At 44.0% G+C, this 18,700-nt stretch overlaps 1 protein-coding gene across 1 annotated transcript in view; it reads left to right on the top strand.

The window, feature by feature from the left end:
* Window positions 1-17,321, top strand: part of LOC123076263 (peroxisome biogenesis protein 3-1) — a 44,347-nt gene extending 27,026 nt beyond the window's left edge. Inside the window, exons 2-4 of the mRNA XM_044498609.1 lie at window positions 15,858-15,967; window positions 16,184-16,374; window positions 16,511-17,321. Of these exons, the coding sequence (XP_044354544.1) occupies window positions 15,858-15,967; window positions 16,184-16,374; window positions 16,511-16,653 (444 nt within the window). The 3' untranslated portion in view covers window positions 16,654-17,321. The remainder of the gene's footprint in view (window positions 1-15,857; window positions 15,968-16,183; window positions 16,375-16,510) is intronic.
* The last annotated feature ends 1,379 nt before the right edge of the window (window positions 17,322-18,700 follow it).

The raw sequence follows: 18,700 nt of genomic DNA, 5'->3' as shown, positions 1-18,700 counted from the left end.
CATACAACAATAGCTATCAGGCCAGTTTGAAGATGGCACCTTTCGAAGCTTTGTATGGAAGGAGGTGCAGGACACCATTGATGTGGGATGAAGTTCGAGACCGTCAGTTGTTTGGACCTGATTTGATTAGGGAGTCCGAAGAGAAGGTCAAGTTGATTCGCGATAGACTGAAGGTAGCTCAGTCCAGGCAGAAGAGTTATGCAGACTCAAAACACAAGGAGGTAGTCTATGAAATCGGAGACAGAGCATATCTTCGAGTGTCACCTCTGCGAGGAGTTAAACGTTTTGGAGTTAAGGGAAAGTTAGCCCCGAGATTTGTAGGACCATACCGAGTTTCTGAACGTATGGGAGAAGTGGCCTACAAGTTGGAGTTACCTGAAGGACTGTTAGGAGTTCATGATGTGTTTCACGTTTCCCAGTTGAAGAAGTGCCATGCTGAGATGGCCGATATTCCTCTGAGAGATACAGTGCCCCTGGAAGCAATTGAGTTGGATAGTGATCTAACCTACGAGGAGAAACCTGTCAAGATTCTCGAGTTTGCCAGCCGAGTCACACGTAGCAAGGTTATCAAGTTTTGCAAAGTTCAGTGGAGCCACCATACCGAGGACGAAGCCACCTGGGAACAAGAGGAAGACCTACGGGAAGACCACCCACACCTATTTTCTAGCCAGCCCGAATCTCGAGGGCGAGATTCATCTTAAGGGGGGTAGGTTTGTAACATCCCAAATTTTTAATTTGGAATGTTATACATAGGTCATCATATGCATATCGTATTTATTTGCATTTTGGTTTTGATCCTAGAAATTCTAAGCAACTCAAGGACCCACGGAGAGAGTTGGGGATTTCATTCATTTTCATATTTGAATTCATCTCAAATATTGAAAAGGGGATCATTTTGGTTTTAATAATTTTTCTCTCCAAAAATATTTCAAATATAAAAATAAAAGAGAGGAGATAATATGACTTCTCCAAAATAAAGAAATATTGGAGGAAAAATATTTAAAATCAAATAAATATTTTATTTGGATTTTTCTTGCTATTTTATTCGAATTAGAAAAATATGCATTTTTCAAAAATTACATTTTTAGGCTAGAAAAATGTTCACTTCGTTCTAAATATTTTATTTAGACGGTGAAAATTGTTTTTGGCATTTTTATATTTTTTAATATTTATTTAGGATTTTTCCTTTTCGGCGGAATTTATTTTATAAAAAAAATTGTTCCCGGACCGAACTGGGCCGAAGGCCCAGCCGGCCCGTTGCGCCGCCGCCTTCCCCGCCTCGCCCCGCCGTGCCCTCGCCGGACTCCCGAGGGAGTCCGAGCTCACCACGCCGCGCCGCCGACCCCCTCCCCAAGTCGGACCGCCCCCCGAGGCTATTTAAGCTGCCGACCCCCTCCCCAAGTCGGACCACCCCCCTGAGGCTATTTAAGCCGCCGCCCCCGACCCCTCTGCCCTCGTCCTGCCCCGCCGCCGCAACCACCGCCGCCTGCTGCCGCCGCCTCGCCGTAGCAGCGGAGCCCAGCTGGAGCCGCCTCGCCGTTTGCCGCCGTTGACCCCGCCGACCCACCAGTTTTCTTCGGTAAACCGATAAAAAACCGCAAAGCCGCCGCCGTGTTTTTTTAAAACCCTAGATCGGTTCCGTTTTCTCGGTTTTCTTCTGTTTAGGTTACTTTGCAAACATTCATTCGTTCGTTCGTTTTAACGAACGAATTCGTTCGTTTGCCTCTGTTAGCGGATGTTTGCGCCGTAGTCTTTCTCTTTTTTATTTAATTTTCGGCCAGGGACCTCTCCACGATTATTTTTATCGCAGATTAGCCCTGATCTTCAAACCCTCGCAACTTTTTAACCGTTCGTCCAAATCTAGTGAAACCAACGCCAAATTCTTCGTCTCGAGCTCCTCTTTCTGGTTAATCAACTTGAACATGGTTTTGACAATTTAAAATTTGGTTTCAAGCAGATTTGAATTCGATGTTCTTTTGACCGTAGTTTCAGTTCCGTAGCTCCGATTCGATTGATTCTTTTTGTAAATCGAAGCTCTTCAGTTGGACTTTCAGATTTGGATTTTCTTGTAACATCCCAAATTTTCAATTTAGAATGTTATACATAGATCATTCTTGCATATCATATTTTATTTCATTTTGTTTTGCGATCCTGGAAATTCCACGCAACTCAAGGATCCACGGAGAGAGTTGGGGATTTCGTTATTTTCATATTTGGGTTTTCTCAAATTTTGAAAATAGGATCATTTGTTTTAATTATTTTTCTCTCCGAAAATATTTCATATCAAAATATATGAGAGGAGATAATATGACTTCTCCACAAATAATGAAATATTGGAGGAAAAATATTAAAAACAAATATTTGATTTTATTTGAATTAGGAAAAATACGCGTTTTTCAAAATTGCATTTTAGGCCATAATAAATGTTCATCTTGTCCGGCTTATTTTTAGAGGATGGGGAAAATTTATTTCGCGATTTTTGGAGTCCGTTTATATTTTTTTCTTACTTTTTCTACACGTCGGATTTTTTTTAAAAAAAAAATCGCGAACCGCCTTACGGGCCGTGTCCAACCCGGACACCTCAGCCCGGCCGGCCTTATAAGCCGCGATGCGAGCCCCGCCCCAGCCCAAGTCGTCGTCGCCCCGCAAACCCTAACCGGTCCGCCCCGCCGTCGCCGGATCCGCCGCCGCCGTCGCCGACCCCGCCGCCCGACACCGCCCGCTGGAGCCCCGCCACCCCTCGCCCGACGCCGCCCCGCCGGAGTTGGTCGTCGCCGCCGCCGCCGTCACGCGAACCGAGGTAGCCACCGGTTTTCTTGAAAAATCGTTCGGTTTTATTTCGAAACCGAGATGCGTTTTTTTATTAGATCGGTTTATTTTTTCGGTTTTACTAAAGAGCGAACGCCCGTTCGTACGTTCGTTTTAACAAACGGTTTTCGTCGTTTAGCCGCAGACAGCGAACGTTCGTTCATTAGCCTGTTCGTCAGTTTTTCTTTTTCTCGGATTTTCCGCGATTATTTTCGGTCGTGATTTTTGATCCAATTTTTGTTTCAGTTTATCTTTTCGCTCGTTTAACGGAATCAGGCGATTCAAGCGCCTAGAGTTTCATCTCGAAACCCTCTTTCTGTTTAACCAACTCAAACAAGTTTTTGCTACTGTAAAATTTGACTAAGGTCCAGATTAGTAAACGAAGCTTGTTTCTTTCGCCGTTTGAGTTTCGTTGCTTCGATCGATTTGATTCTTTTTGCAAACCGGAGTTCTTAAGTTGAACTTTCTGGTTAGATCTCTTATTTTGAGTTTTATTCGTGCACCCTTGCTTGATTGCTTATGTATGTATTGTTTGTTTGCGATAGAGTACCCGGAGTGCGAAGCGTGCTACTACGAGTCTCTAGGTTTCACGGATCATCAGCAAGGCAAGTAACACTTTGATCATACCTTTTTACCACCCAGTTTTATTGCATTAGATCAATCCTCAAACAATTGCATGATTAGGATCTGATTAATATGTGGGTTTTGGGAAGTAGATGAGGTAGTACCTATTGCCCTGTTTACTATCAAACCATTGGGAGTTACTTCTACGTTTGCTTATATTGCTATGCTATGCTCGTAGACATGGATTGGGTTTGAGAGATTTCCATGACAGATGTGAGATTGTTAATTAATGGATCAACTTAAGGTGGCTACTTTAATTTACATCTGGGTGGATTGAGGCACCTGGAGAACCCAGTGTTGCCTGTATTTTTGGATATCCCGGAGTACCCGTGTGATCATCCAATGGACCGCCACCCAGGCTCAAAGGGATCATGAGATTATTCATGCTAGAAACTTCCGTGTGCAGCCACAAGCTATTATGGGCTCTAGCATAGTTCAGTATGTTACATGATCTCTTGAAGAGGTGGGCTAGCAGATGTAGGGGAAAGTAGGTGTAACTGTCCACCCGGAGTAAAGAGTATTGTTTCTGAAAGACCGTGTCTCGGTCATCCGTTTCTCAAACACCATGTAGTGCGAGAAATCAAGCGGAGGCGATCGAGTCTTGTGGGGAAACGTGCGCAAACCTTTGTAGAGTGTACAATCTAATCATGGTTAGCCGTGTCCCCGGTTATGGACATCTTGAGTATCTAGTTCTTGGATTATCATGTGAATCTCATCATCATGTTACTTAATTTAATTTGATTTGGGTTAATCACGTTCTTAATTGGGATTGAGTTGGAGGTACCTTCTCAATGTTTAACAACCACCATGATAGTTAAATAAAATTTATTCCTTTGTGGTAGGGAAAAATTGGCTTTTCGCAAAACTGTAACCATAGAGCTTTCCACCAGCCAAATATGCATGTAGTGATAGCATTATTCTGTTCATTACTCTCCATGTGTTACATTGCCAGCATATTCCATGTGCTGGCCCATTTTCAGGCTGCAACGTATCATGTTGCAGACTTTTTTAGACGACGAGTAAGGAGCCTTAGGTCGTGGTCTTATACTCAGTGATGCCATTGGAGTTGATGGACTCACTTTATCTTCCAAGCCTTCCACTGTTATCTTTTTAGATGGCCTTAAGCCATATTTATTTGTATTGAGTTCTCTTGAACTATTCGATGTAATAAGTGTGTGGTTGCTACTCTGTTATAAATCCTTCAAAGTACTGTGCGTGTCAGCATTACCGATCCAGGGATGACACTGATGCACGGAGACTAGACTGTTTGAGGTCTGGTTGCTACAAAGAAACCTACCCCCTTAAGATGAATCTCGCCCTCGAGATTCGGGTTGGTTAGAAAATAGGTGAGAGTGGTCCTTCCGTAGATCTTCCTCTCGCTCCCAGGTGGCTTCCTCCTCGGTATGGTGACTCCACTGGACTTTGCAAAACTTGATAACCTTGTTGCGGGTGATTCGGCTGGCATATTCGAGAATCTTGACTGGTTTCTCCTCATAGGTCAAATCACTATCCAGCTGAATCGCTTCCAATGGCACTGTATCTCTCAGTGGTATCTCAGCCATCTCTGCGTGGCACTTCTTCAGTTGAGAAACATGGAACACGTCGTGAACTCCCGACAATCCTCCGGGAAATTCCAACTTGTAAGCAACTTCACCCATACGCTCCAAAACTTTGTATGGTCCTACAAAACGTGGCACTAACTTTCCCTTAACTCCAAAGCGCTTCACTCCTCGAAGTGGTGATACTCGAAGATAAACTCTGTCTCCGACTTCGTAAACTGTCTCCTTGCGTTTAGAATCCGCATAACTCTTCTGCCTGGACTGGGCTACCTTGAGCCTATCGCGAATCAACTTCACTTTCTGTTCAGACTCTTTAATCAATTCTGGTCCAAACAACTGGCGGTCTCCAACTTCGTCCCACAACAACGGTGTCCTGCACCTCCTTCCGTACAGAGCTTCGAAAGGGGCCATCTTCAAACTAGATTGATAACTGTTGTTATAAGAGAACTCTGCATATGGCAAGTTGTCATCCCAACTAGATCCATAATCTAGCGCACAAGCTCTCAGCATGTCCTCCAAAATCTGATTGACTCTCTCGGTCTGTCCGTCTGTCTGTGGATGAAAGGCTGTACTGAACTCTAGCCTGCTACCCAAAGTCTCGCGCAACTGATTCCAAAACTTTGAAGTAAACTGGGTTCCTCTATCTGATACAATGGTCCTCGGAACTCCATGCCGACATACGATCCTGGTCATGTATATCTTTGCCAACTTAGCACTGGTGTATGTGGTCTTCACTGGGATGAAATGAGCTACCTTCGTCAAACGATCGACTACAACCCATATCGAGTCATAGCCTGAACGAGTCCTGGGCAATCCTGTGATAAAATCCATGCCTAGCTTATCCCACTTCCATTCGGGTATCGGCAATGGTTGTAACAATCCTGCTGGCTTCTGATGCTCTGCCTTTACTCTCTGACATACATCACAAACTGCTACATACTCCGCAATATCCTTCTTCGTTGCGGTCCACCAGAAACTGTCCTTTAAATCCAGGTACATCTTGGTATTTTCTAGGTGAATCGAATATGGTGAATCATGGGCCTCTTGCAAGATCAACTTCCTGATCTCCGGATCATTGGGCACATAAACGCGGTCCTCAAACCATAAGGTATCGTGCTCATCCTCACGAAATCCCTTGGCTTTTCCTTTACTCATCCTTTCCTTTATCTCAGCAATTTCCTTGTCTGTCTTCTGGGCTTCTCTGATCTTATCCATCAAAGTAGACTGAATCTCCAATGCTGCTACATAGCCTCTCGGAACTATTTCCAAACATAGTTCACGAAGATCCTCTGCTAACTCCTTGGGTAACTCTCTGGTCATGAGTGTGTTGACATGGCTCTTGCGGCTCAACGCATCGGCTACTACGTTAGCCTTCCCTGGGTGATAATGCAATCTCATATCATAATCCTTAATGAGCTCCAACCATCTCCTTTGCCTGAGATTCAACTCCTTCTGCGTGAAAATGTACTTCAAACTCTTGTGATCCGTGTACACCTCACAATGGTTTCCGATGAGAAAATGTCTCCACGTCTTCAACGCATGCACTACGGCTGCTAACTCCAAATCATGTGTAGCATAATTCAACTCATGGGGTTTAAGCTGTCGTGAGGCATATGAAACAACTCTTCCCTCCTGCATTAGCACTGCTCCAAGTCCTCGACGAGAAGCGTCACAATATACTTCATAATCCTTGCGTTGATCTGGCAAAATCAACACTGGCGCTGTAACCAAACGTTTCTTCAACTCCTGGAAACTAGCCTCACATTCCTCAGTCCATTTGAATTTGGTGTCCTTCTTCAACAACTCCGTCATAGGCTTTGCAGTCTTCGAGAAATTCTCGATGAATCTCCGGTAATATCCTGCGAGTCCCAGAAAACTCCGGATTTCTCCAACTGTCGTGGGTGACTCCCAATTTGTCACAGTGTTAACCTTGGTGGGATCTACTGCTATTCCTTCTCCGGATATAACATGTCCAAGGAATCCAACTTCCTTTAACCAAAACTCGCACTTGCTGAACTTGGCATATAACTGATGTTCTCTGAGCTTTCCAAGTACCAAACGCAAATGCTCCTTATGCTCTTCTTCATTCTTCGAATAGACCAGAATATCATCAATGAACACTACGACGAACTTATCCAAAAACTCCATAAACACTTTGTTCATCATGTTCATGAAATAGGCGGGTGCGTTAGTCAGGCCAAATGACATAACGGTGTACTCATATAGCCCATACCTTGTGGTAAAAGCTGTCTTGGGTATATCCTGCTCTCGAATCTTCAACTGGTGGTATCCTGATCGCAAATCAATCTTGGAAAATACTTTAGCTCCTTGTAGTCGGTCAAACAGATCATTGATCATCGGCAGTGGGTACTTGTTCTTGATTGTTACTTCATTCAATCCACGATAATCAACAACCATCCTCAACGATCCATCTTTCTTCTCCACTAGAAGTACTGGTGATCCCCAAGGTGACGAACTTGGGCGAATATATCCTTTATCCAGTAACTCCTTAATCTGCTTCTTAATTTCTTCCAAATCCTTAGCGGGCATCCTGTACGGTCTCTTAGATATTGGCCCAGTGCCTGGCAAAAGCTCAATCAAAAACTCAATGTCTCTATCCGGTGGCATGCCTGGCAACTCCTCTGGAAATACGTCAGGGAAATCCTTCACCACTGGTACTTCCTCCTGTACAACTCCTGATAAGGAATTTACTTGAGTCCTCTTCGGCACATGCCGGGATACATACTTAATCCTTCTTCCTTCTGGGGTAGTAAGCAAAATCGTCTTACTGGCGCAATCGATGTTTCCTCCATACATCGATAGCCAATCCATTCCCAAAATCACATCCAAACCTTGCGACTCCAAAACTATTAGGTCTGAGGGGAAAACATGCCTACCTATGGCCAATGGCATCTGAAAACATCCTTGGCTTGCCATATACTCTGCTCCTGGCGAGGTTACTAACATAGGTGTTCTGAGAACTTTGGTGGGCAACTTAAACTTATCCACAAATCCCCTTGATATGTATGAATGCGATGCACCAGTATCAAAAAGAACGATTGCAGTAAATGACTTAACCAAAAACTTACCTATTACTGCATCAGGCTGTGCTTCAACCTCCTCCACATTAACGTGGTTCACCTGTCCCCTGTTGAAAGGGTTCGGCTTCTTCCCCGAGCTTCCATTGCCATTTCCATTCTTAGCTTCCGGACATTCAGTTGCATAATGTCCAGTCTTCTGGCACTTGAAACAAGTAACGTGGCTTAGATCCCTCTTGGCTGGGGTTGATGGGTTGGTACGGTTCTGTCCATTGCTTCCTCCGTTTCCATTGCCATTCTTGGGGCCACTATGATTGTGCGAGCTCCCTCCATTGTGATTGTGACCTCCATGGTTATGCTGAAGGTGTCCTCCCGAGTTCGGGGTAAAACGAGGCTTCTGGTGAGCTCCTGTACTGTACTTTCCTTGTCCATACTTCCTCTTACGGCTCTCAATCTGCTGCTGCTTCCCTTCAATCATGAGAGCTCTATCTACCAACTCCTGGTAGTTGTTAAAAGTTGCCACCATCAACTGCATGCTCAGCTCATCATTCAGTCCTTCCAGAAACTTCTCCTGCTTAGCTGCATCCGTAGCAACGTCATCTGGGGCATAACGTGCTAACTTACTAAAATCCTCCACGTACTGGCCAACGGTACGTCCTCCTTGGCGTAAGTTGCGAAACTCACGCTTCTTCATGGCCATAGCTCCTGCTGAAACATGGGCAGTACGGAAAGCTTGCTGAAACTGGTCCCATGTGACAGTGTCAATGGGGTGAGTGGCTGTGTAATTCTCCCACCATGATGTTGCAGGTCCATCAAGCTGATGTGCGGCAAAACGCACTCTCTCTGCATCTGTGCATCTTGCAGTGCTCAGCTCCCTTCCAGCCTTGCGGAGCCAATCATCTGCCACAATCGGCTCGGTGCTACTGGAGAACACCGGCGGATTCAGCCTAAGAAAACGGGCTAAGTGATCAACAGGTGGTGGTGGTGGTGGGTTGTTGTTGTTGTTGCCTTGGTTCTGAACTAGCACTTGCATCAGGGCATTCTGCTGCTGAATCAACTGAGTGATCTCCGGTGGGAAAACAAATCCGGTGTCGCGTCTCGGAGGCATCTGATGGTTTAGAAAAGATGAGAAAATAGGATAGAATGAGGTCTAGAGGGAAAACACTACCCATATGCACATGAGACAAACACAATCATATCACTCCAATCAATTCAAACAAGGCATGCAATCGATCTAACTATCGTTACAAAGTGCTTGGACTATACTATATTCATGGTGGAATACTACTACTAATTTGGTGGTCTACTAGAAAAATTGCTCAGTCGAAGACTCCATGATATCTGCTCCGGCTTCATCCTCCCAATCATCATCACTGGGGTCCGAGTCAGTGTCGTCGATGATGATGTAGTTCTCCGGGCAAGTAGAATCGTCATCATCTCCTCCTGGTGCGGGGTCTCCCATGAAAACTCCTAGCTTCTGTGTCAGGTCGTCATTCTTCTCCAACAATGTTGCGATTTCCTCCTCATATCCATCGCGTGTAGCCTTGAGTTCTTCCTCCAGTTCCATGATCCTAGTCTTTGCCTTCTTCAGTTCTATCATGTCTGCGCACATCTGGTTCTCCTGGCGACGAATGTGCTGGTTTAACTCCTGAATGAAAGCTGCAATAGATCTATCCTTCCTGGTGCTGATCATCTCCCATTGCTCGTCTCGGCGCCCACAAATCTGATAGATAGTATCCTTGAGATCATTGTGGTACACTTCTCCAATGCGTCCCATGGTGATGTGGGCTGCCATGCTCTTTCCTAGACTCCAGGTTGGTGCATCAAAGGAAAACTCTATGGGCTCAGTGACTGGCGTGAACGTCCTTCCTGGAACTTGAACTTGAATCATCCAGCGCTCCTCTTCTGGTAGTGTGGCGTTGTAGGTTCCGGTGAAGCTTGGTATTCCGATGTTCAGGTACTTAGTAACTTCCTTCAAGTGTCGTCCAAAAGGTGTATCCTCATCTGGTTGCGCGAACTTGTTCCTTGCATCCGCCATCCTAAAAGAGTGGAAGAAAGGAGAGGAGTCAGAAATGAGAAGAGAGTAGTGATCTAGGGCTTTAGCTTAGTGGTCGTGTCCTACAGTCAGCGTGTGCTCTGATACCATCTTTGTAGCGACCAGACCTCAAACAGTCTAGTCTCCGTGCATCAGTGTCATCCCTGGATCGGTAATGCTGACACGCACAGTACTTTGAAGGATTTATAACAGAGTAGCAATCACACACTTATTACATCGAATAGTTCAAGAGAACTCAATACAAATAAATATGGCTTAAGGCCATCTAAAAACGATAACAGCGGAAGGCTTGGAAGATAAAGTGAGTCCATCAACTCCAACGGCATCACTGAGTATAAGACCACGACCTAAGGCTCCTTACTCGTCGTCTGAAAAGTCTGCAACATGATACGTTGCAGCCCGAAAACGGGTCAGCACATGGAATATGCTGGCAATGTAACACATAGAGAGTAATGAACAGAATAATGCTATCACTACATGCATATTTGGCTGGTGGAAAGCTCTATGGTTACAGTTTTGCGAAAAGCCAATTTTTCCCTACCACAAAGGAATAAATTTTATTTAACTATCATGGTGGTTGTTAAACATTGAGAAGGTACCTCCAACTCAATCCCAATTAAGAACGTGATTAACCCAATCAAATTAAATTAAGTAACATGATGATGAGATTCACATGATAATCCAAGAACTAGATACTCAAGATGTCCATAACCGGGGACACGGCTAACCATGATTAGATTGTACACTCTGCAGAGGTTTGCGCACTTTTCCCCACAAGACTCGATCGCCTCCGCTTGATTTCTCGCACTACATGGTGTTTGAGAAACGGATGACCGAGACACAGTCTTTCAGAAACAATACTCTTTACTCCGGGTGGACAGTTACACCTACTTTCCCCTACATCTGCTAGCCCACCTCTTCAAGAGATCATGTAACCTACTCAACTATGCTAGAGCCCATAATAGCTTGTGGCTGCACACGGAAGTTTCTAGCATGAATAATCTCATGATCCCTTTGAGTCTGGGTGGCGGTCCATAGGATGATCACACGGGTACTCCGGGATATCCAAAAATACAGGCAACACTGGGTTCTCCAGGTGCCTCAATCCACCCAGATGTAAATTAAAGTAGCCACCTTAAGTTGATCCATTAATTAACAATCTCACATCTGTCATGGAAATCACTCAAACCCAATCCACGTCTACGAGCATAGCATAGCAATATAAGCAAACGTAGAAGTAACTCCCAAGGTTTGATAGTAAACAGGGCAATAGGTACTACCTCATCTACTTCCCAAAACCCACATATTAATCAGATCCTAATCATGCAATAGTTTGAGGATTGATCTAATGCAATAAAACTGGGTGGTAAAGAGGTATGATCAAAGTGTTACTTGCCTTGCTGATGATCCGTGAAACCTAGAGACTCGTAGTAGCACGCTTCGCACTCCGGGTACTCTATCGCAAACAAACAATACATACATAAGCAATCAAGCAAGGGTGCACGAATAAAACTCAAAATAAGAGATCTAACCAGAAAGTTCAACTTAAGAACTCCGGTTTGCAAAAAGAATCAAATCGAACGAAGCAACGAAACTCAAACGGCGAAAGAAACAAGCTTCGTTTACTAATCTGGACCTAAGTCAAATTTTACAGTAGCAAAAACTTGTTTGAGTTGGTTAAACAGAAAGAGGGTTTCGAGATGAAACTCTAGGCCTTGAATCGCCTGATTCCGTTAAACGAGCGAAAAGATAAACTGAAACAAAAATCGGATCAAAAATCGTGACCGAAAATAATCGCGGAAAATCCGAGAAAAAGAAAAACTGACGAAAAGGCTAACGAACGAACGTTCGCTGTCTGCGGCTAAATGACGAAAACCGTTCGTTAAAACGAACGTACGAACGGGCGTTCGCTATTTAGTTAAACAGGAAAAAAATAAACCGATCTAATAAAAAAACGCATCTTGGTTTCGAAATAAAACCGAACGGTTTTTCGAGAAAACCGGCGGCTACCTCGGTTCGCGTGACTGCGGGGCGGCGACGAGCAACTCCAGCGGGGCGGCGGGGCTCCAGCGGGCGGCGTCGGGCGGCGGGACGGGCGGCGGTGGCGGGCGGCGGGGTCGGCGACGGGCGACGGCGTCGGGCGTCGGCGGCGGGGTCGGCGACGGCGGCGGCGGATCCGGCTGCGGCGGCGCGGATCGGTTAGGTTAGGGTTTGCGGGGCGGCGGCGACTTGGGCTGGGGCGGGGCTCGGGCCGCGCCTTATAAGGCCGGCCGGGCTGAGGTGTCCGGGTCGGACACGGCCCGTAAGGCGGTTCGCGATTTTTTAAAAAAATTCGGACGTGCAGAAAAAGTAAGCAAAGAAATACTAAACGGACTCCAAAAATCCCGAAATAAATTTTCCCCGTCCTCTAAAAATAAGCCGGACAAGATGAACATTTATTTGGGCCTAAATGCAATTTTGAAAAACGCGTATTTTTCCTAATTCAAATAAAATCAAATAAAATCCAAATAAAATCAAATGTTTGTTTTTAATATTTTTCCTCCAATATTTCATTATTTGTGGATAAGTCATATTATCTCCTCTCATATATTTTGATATGAAATATTTTCGGAGAGAAAAATAATTAAAACAAATGATCCTATTTTCAAAATTCGAGAAAACCCGTATATGAAAATAACGAAATCCCCAACTCTCTCCGTGGGTCCTTGAGTTGCGTGGAATTTCCAGGATCGCAAAACAAAATGAAATAAAATATGATAGCAAGAATGATCTATGTATAACATTCCAAATTGAAAATTTGGGATGTTACATTTCTTGGTTGAGTTTTACCCTTGCATTTATGCTTGAGTGCTTATGTATTCTATTGTTTGTTTGCGATAGAATCCCGGAGTGCGAAGCGTGCTACTACGAGTCCCTAGATTTTGCGGATCGTCAGCAAGGCAAGTAACACATTGATCATACTCTTTTCATACCCAGTCTTTATGCATTAGTTATAATCCTCAAACACTACATGATTAGGATGTGAAAAACTTATGGGTATAGGGAAGTAGATGATGAGGTAGAACCTATTGCCCTTTTATTATCAAACCCTTGGGAGTTACTTCTACGTTATGCTTATACTGCTATGCTATGCTCGTAGATGTGGTTTGGTTTGAGTGAATCCATGACAGATGTGAGATTGTTAATTAATGGTTAACTTAAGGTGGCTACTTAAATACACATCTGGGTGGATTGGTTGCGGGCACCTGGGGATATACCAGTGTTGTCCTTTGGTTCGCCACCCAGGCTCAAAGGGATCATATGATTATTCATGCTAGAAACTTCTGTGTGCAGCCACAAACTATTATGGGCTCTAGCATAGTTGAGTATGTTGCATGACCTCTTTCAGTGGTAGGCTAGCAGATGTAGGGGAAAGTAGGTGTAACTGTCTACCCGGAGTAAAGAGTTAATGCTTCTGAAAGACTGTGTCTCGGTCATCCGTTTCTCAAACACCATGTAGTGCGAGAAATCCAACGGAGGAGATCGAGTCTTGTGGGGAAAAGTGCGCAAACCTCTGCAGAGTGTACAAACTAATCATGGTTAGCCATGTCCCCGGTTATGAACAACTTTAGTATCTGGTTCTTGGATTATCATGTTGATCTCATCACCCTAAACTAATTTGATGGGTTATTAATTACTTTTTAATTAGGATTGAGATGGGGGTACCATTCTCAATGTTTATCAACTACCATGATAGTTAAATAAAATATATTCCTTTGATGTAGAAAAAATTTAGCTTTTCGCAAAAACACTATAACCGTAGAGCCTCCACCTGCCGTATATGCATGTAGTGATAGCATTTATTCTGTTCATTGCCCTACTGTGTTATATTGCTAGCATATTCCATGTGCTGACCCGTTTCGGGCTGCAACAGGTCATGTTGCAGACTTTTCAGACAAAGAGTAAGGTGCGCTAGGTCGTTGTCGTGCACTCAGCTATGCCGTTGGAGTTGATGGACTCACTTTATCTTCCAAGCCTTCCGCTGTTATTTTATTTAGATGGCCTTAAGCCATATTATTGTAATAAGTTCTCTTTTGAGACATTCGATGTAATAAGTGTGTGATTGCACTCTGTTATAAATCCTTCAAGTACTGTGTGTGTCAGCATTACCGATCCAGGGATGACACTTGAGCACAGAGCACTACTAGGAAAAGGGCTATAGACAATATGCACACTAATGGCGCACCAGACATGTGATGCGGCACTACTATATAGCAGTGGCGCACCGTGTGCTGGTGCGCCACTACTAACAAAATTATTTTTTTTCTTTTTTCCAAAAATAGTAATGGCGCACCGTGTGCTGGTGCGCTATTAGTGTGATAGACAGTAATGATGCACCACAACTATGGTGCGCCACTACTAACAATTTTTTTTTTCAAAAATACTAATGGCGCACCGTGACACAGTGCGCCATTACTAGTTAACACAATGACGCACCAGTCACCCCGTGCGCCATTGCTAACCCTTCCCCCCACTAGAAAATTTTCTATGTTCCCCATCTCTCTCACCCGACCCGCCCACTACCCCGACGCGTACTGCGCCGCCGCCGCCCCCGCGCCCCCGCCGCCTCCCCAGCTCCGACCCTCGCCCCGGCGGCGACGAGCCCTTCCGCCCCCACCATCACCGTCCCGTTCGAGGTGAGGCCCTCGCCCGGCCGCCCCGCCCGGCCGCCCGGTCCTCCCCACCCCAAGGTCAGGGGCTCCGGGCGCGCCCAAGAATCAGTGAGCACACAAGGCCAGGTGGCGCAGGTGGCCGATGGCCGGCAGCGCCCACGGCCCCGGCGGGAGTCTGTTAGCGTGTGTGGCCGTCCGCCGTCGTTCGGGTCGCCCGCCTACAGCCCGACTCTCTCTACGTGTGGCTGGTTGATTTTGTTCGTTCTTCATCGTGTTCTTCATCTGTTTCATGGTGCTGCTCCGCGCGCGTGTGTGTCGTGGTTCTTTTTCGGCTGCTCGACGGATTGGTCAGCCAGTACTCTCTCACACAATTTGTTGTGCAGCAGATTAGATGTAGGATTCGGCGGCGACCGTACGGGTGCGCCGCAGCGTTGCTGCCACTGACGCCGCTACCTGGATTCGTTCGCCAGCGTGGATTTGTCTCGCCGGTGCTTGGAGTCTCAGCCGCCGCCAGCAAGGTATCCCCTCCACCTTCCCCATTCCCTGCTCTCCTCCCGTCTGGTCCTCCCGCGCTTGCTTGCGTGTTGGCTGTGTGTGCTCTTGCTGCCGTGTGAGGCGTGCGTGCCTGTTTGTTGTGCCTGTGTATGTACTTTTTGTGTGCGTGGTTGCTAGCTGCTGCTGGGCACCAGGCCATGGCCTCTGCTGTACGCAACTATGATTTCTAAAGAATGCAGTTTGCTTGCTGCTGACCCATTGATGTTGCTGCCAGGGAGAAATAGACATGGCATCTGCGGGTCAATCTTCAGTTGAGAGGCTGGGAAGCACCAAGCATATATCATTTGGTAAGTAAGGTACAAACTAACTTGTTTATTGTTTCCAACTTTTCATGCTTAATATTCTGTATATTTCAAATTCTAATACTAGCAGATGTGTTTTGCAAGTCGCACGAGGATTGAGTAAATTGATGATCATTCAGTCATCAAGGAGACGAGAACTTGATGAAAAGAGGCATTGGATGCAGCATATGGGGCAGTATTTTGATCTCATCTAATGCATGTATTTATTCTTTGTCTTTATAACATGGTATTTTATTAATTATTTATCTATACTTGCCGTATAGCCGTATTGCTCAATTGTTGTATCCCTTGTCGTCATACCCGTATCGCGCCCAAGAATCAGTGAGCACACAAACGAGGAGGAGCGCGCCGCCGACGAGATCATCAAGAATCAGTGAGCACACAAACCCAAACCACCACCAGATTTGTTTTTCTTGTGTATGTATTGGTGGGTGATGCAGGGTACCCTGTGATGTGCTGCTTATAGCAATATCGTCTTAGCGCTAGCAAACTACAGTAGTTCTGTGATGCACTACATATCTAGCGAGATGTTGAAATTCATGTAGTATCATAGGCTCCTCCATGACCGTTCTGTGCTACTCTCTGTTAGGTTGGAAGCCCATTTTGAGAAGGTGCAGAGGATCTCGGATACAACCACGCTGCCATTTGCTATGCACTACCTACGTTCGTGGATAATGGAGGAGCTGGATATTTCGCACCTGACCGAGAGGCTGCTGCAAGGGAAGGGAGAGATGACGCCAGAGGACAAGTACGAGACCTGGGAGAAGATCAAAATTCTGAGTATGGTTCCGTGGTTTATCTCATCCTCATTCATGGCCTGTTTATGTTCTTCTTCTCTGTCTCATCTGTGGTGTCAAAACATTAGGCTGCTGATCCATGTCATTTAACTGTTGTTGCTTCTTCTCTACTCCCCTAGGTTTCACAAGGACAGTGTCTTCAATGTGGGCCATGACATTGCTGAGCTTATATGTTAGAGTCCAGGTCACCATATTAGGCAGACACCTCTACTTGGACTTTGCTCGTGGTACAGATGGTGCTCAATTGCAGGTAAATTCGTGAGAACCAAAGGAAAACAGAGGGGATAATTTGAATTGATAACAGGCAATTCTGAGTCCTAACCGGCAAAAAATAACCTTCATTCAAAATTTGTGCTCCAGTGATGATGCAAAACTGTGTGGTATAAAATTTGGTGCATGCTAGTATCTGGTTTTGTATTGAATGACCTCATTTTTCTTATAGCATAAACTGTTGTTGACATGTTTTGTAGGCCATTACCTCTGTTGCAAAACGAGAAAATAAACATGTTTGATTGTTATAGTGGAGTTGTGGCACTTGCTTACTGTAGATGATAGTTAATCCATGGTTATCATTAAGAATCTGAATTGCTAAACGGCGCCCTTACCAGCAGGAAACTGACCTTATTCAAAATTTGTGTTCCAGTTTATTAGTAGAAACAGTGGTATTAATGTTGAGTTTTTTTGAGTGTGGGTATGTATTGAATAATCTCATTTTCTTATAACTTAAAACTGTTGTTGACACGATTTGAGTCCGTTAGCTCTATTGCAAAACAAGAACAGACACATTTGATTGTTATAGTGGAGTTGTGGTATTTGCTTACTGTACAGGATAGTAATTTTCCACGTTTGTCATCGAGAACACATCTATTGTCTAGGTGTGAACTGTAACTTCTGATTATGGACAATTATCAATCATGCTTATTATTGTTTCATTACTGGTGTCATATAATTTCTTATACTTTAATTAAATGTTGAATATGACTGCTGGTTGTTACTGCAGTTTGGTCATGACATATTTTGTATTTCTCTGCTATGTTCCACTTATTTATGACGGTAGTACTGCTATTTTTCTGCTACTTCTTTTAACTTGTTGGCTGAACCAATGGAAATACTGTTATATATTTGTTTTGTCGCTCAACCAGTGCTGCAATGGTGGGATCGATTCATCTCTTTACTACAGTTACTCTCTGTAGTTCATGATTTGCTCCTGTAGTGGTATAAAATTATAGTTACTCTTTCAAGCTGGTATCTATGTTTGATATATACTAGTCTTTATCTAAATACCATGTAATGGCATTTCTTGTATGGTTTAGTACATCATTTACTGGTTGGTTTAGTTGTATATTGTACAGGTCATAGTCCTCATGGTTGCATGTAGCTAGTGATAACTCTTTCTTTGCTTTAGCTATTTCAGATGGTTTAGATGCATGCTTATACTCCTATCTATACCAGGTGCATGTGTTATGCTTGTGTACCTACATACATAATAGTACACATGTGTAGGTGGGTGTATGTGTTCTGCTTACAGCAGATGTTTAGTAAGTGTGCTATCAATGTCCTATTTCTTCTTGCAGGTTATGGACTATATCTTTCCTTGCCAATTCCCTCTCTCCTAAATCTGATTTGAACAGATGCCGACAGAAAACGGTCGAATCTTAGTGCTGCTGCCCCATGAACACATTTTTTTAAATTTGATTATACATTCAAATGAAGCCAAGTGGAGTAGTATACTGGTAGTATAGTATAATAATATTATCAAAAGGTAAATGCCCTGATTATTTAGCTCTGTCAGATAAATACTCATCGAAAGTGGGCTCCTATCAAAATCCATTTCCATTATAATCTTACTCATACAATATTCACACCATGTAATTCTGGAAATATATGCTCATATCTAGTTCTGCATAAAAAATGACAGTATTGACATGTTATAAATAGTTTGTTTGTCTTTCTGTTTATTTTGTTACATTTTCCAGCGATAAAGTGAAGAAAAAGAAGAAAAGATTACTAGAAGATTAGTTTTAGGATTTTCTTTTATTTCCTTGCAATTTTCCTTTTATTGGAAACTTGTAAAGACATTGTAATATTCTTACTATAATAAAAATTATGATTCTATTTTATTTTTTGTTTTTAAATTATTTTTCTTTATAGGTTGTTTTCTGTAAATTTAGATTTTTTTTGTTTTCCAAATACATTACTAGTGGCGCATTTAAGCCCTTATTAGTGGCGCACCTTCCTTTATTACTAGTGGCGCACCTATAAGGTTATTAGTGGTGCACCTGGAGGGAATACCAGTGGAGCACCGAATG

Source organism: Triticum aestivum, chromosome 3D (assembly GCF_018294505.1).
Source record: "Triticum aestivum cultivar Chinese Spring chromosome 3D, IWGSC CS RefSeq v2.1, whole genome shotgun sequence".
Lineage (NCBI taxonomy): Eukaryota > Viridiplantae > Streptophyta > Magnoliopsida > Poales > Poaceae > Triticum > Triticum aestivum.
Note: the sequence above shows the minus strand (reverse complement) of the source record. Positions and strands in the feature narration are given on the sequence as shown.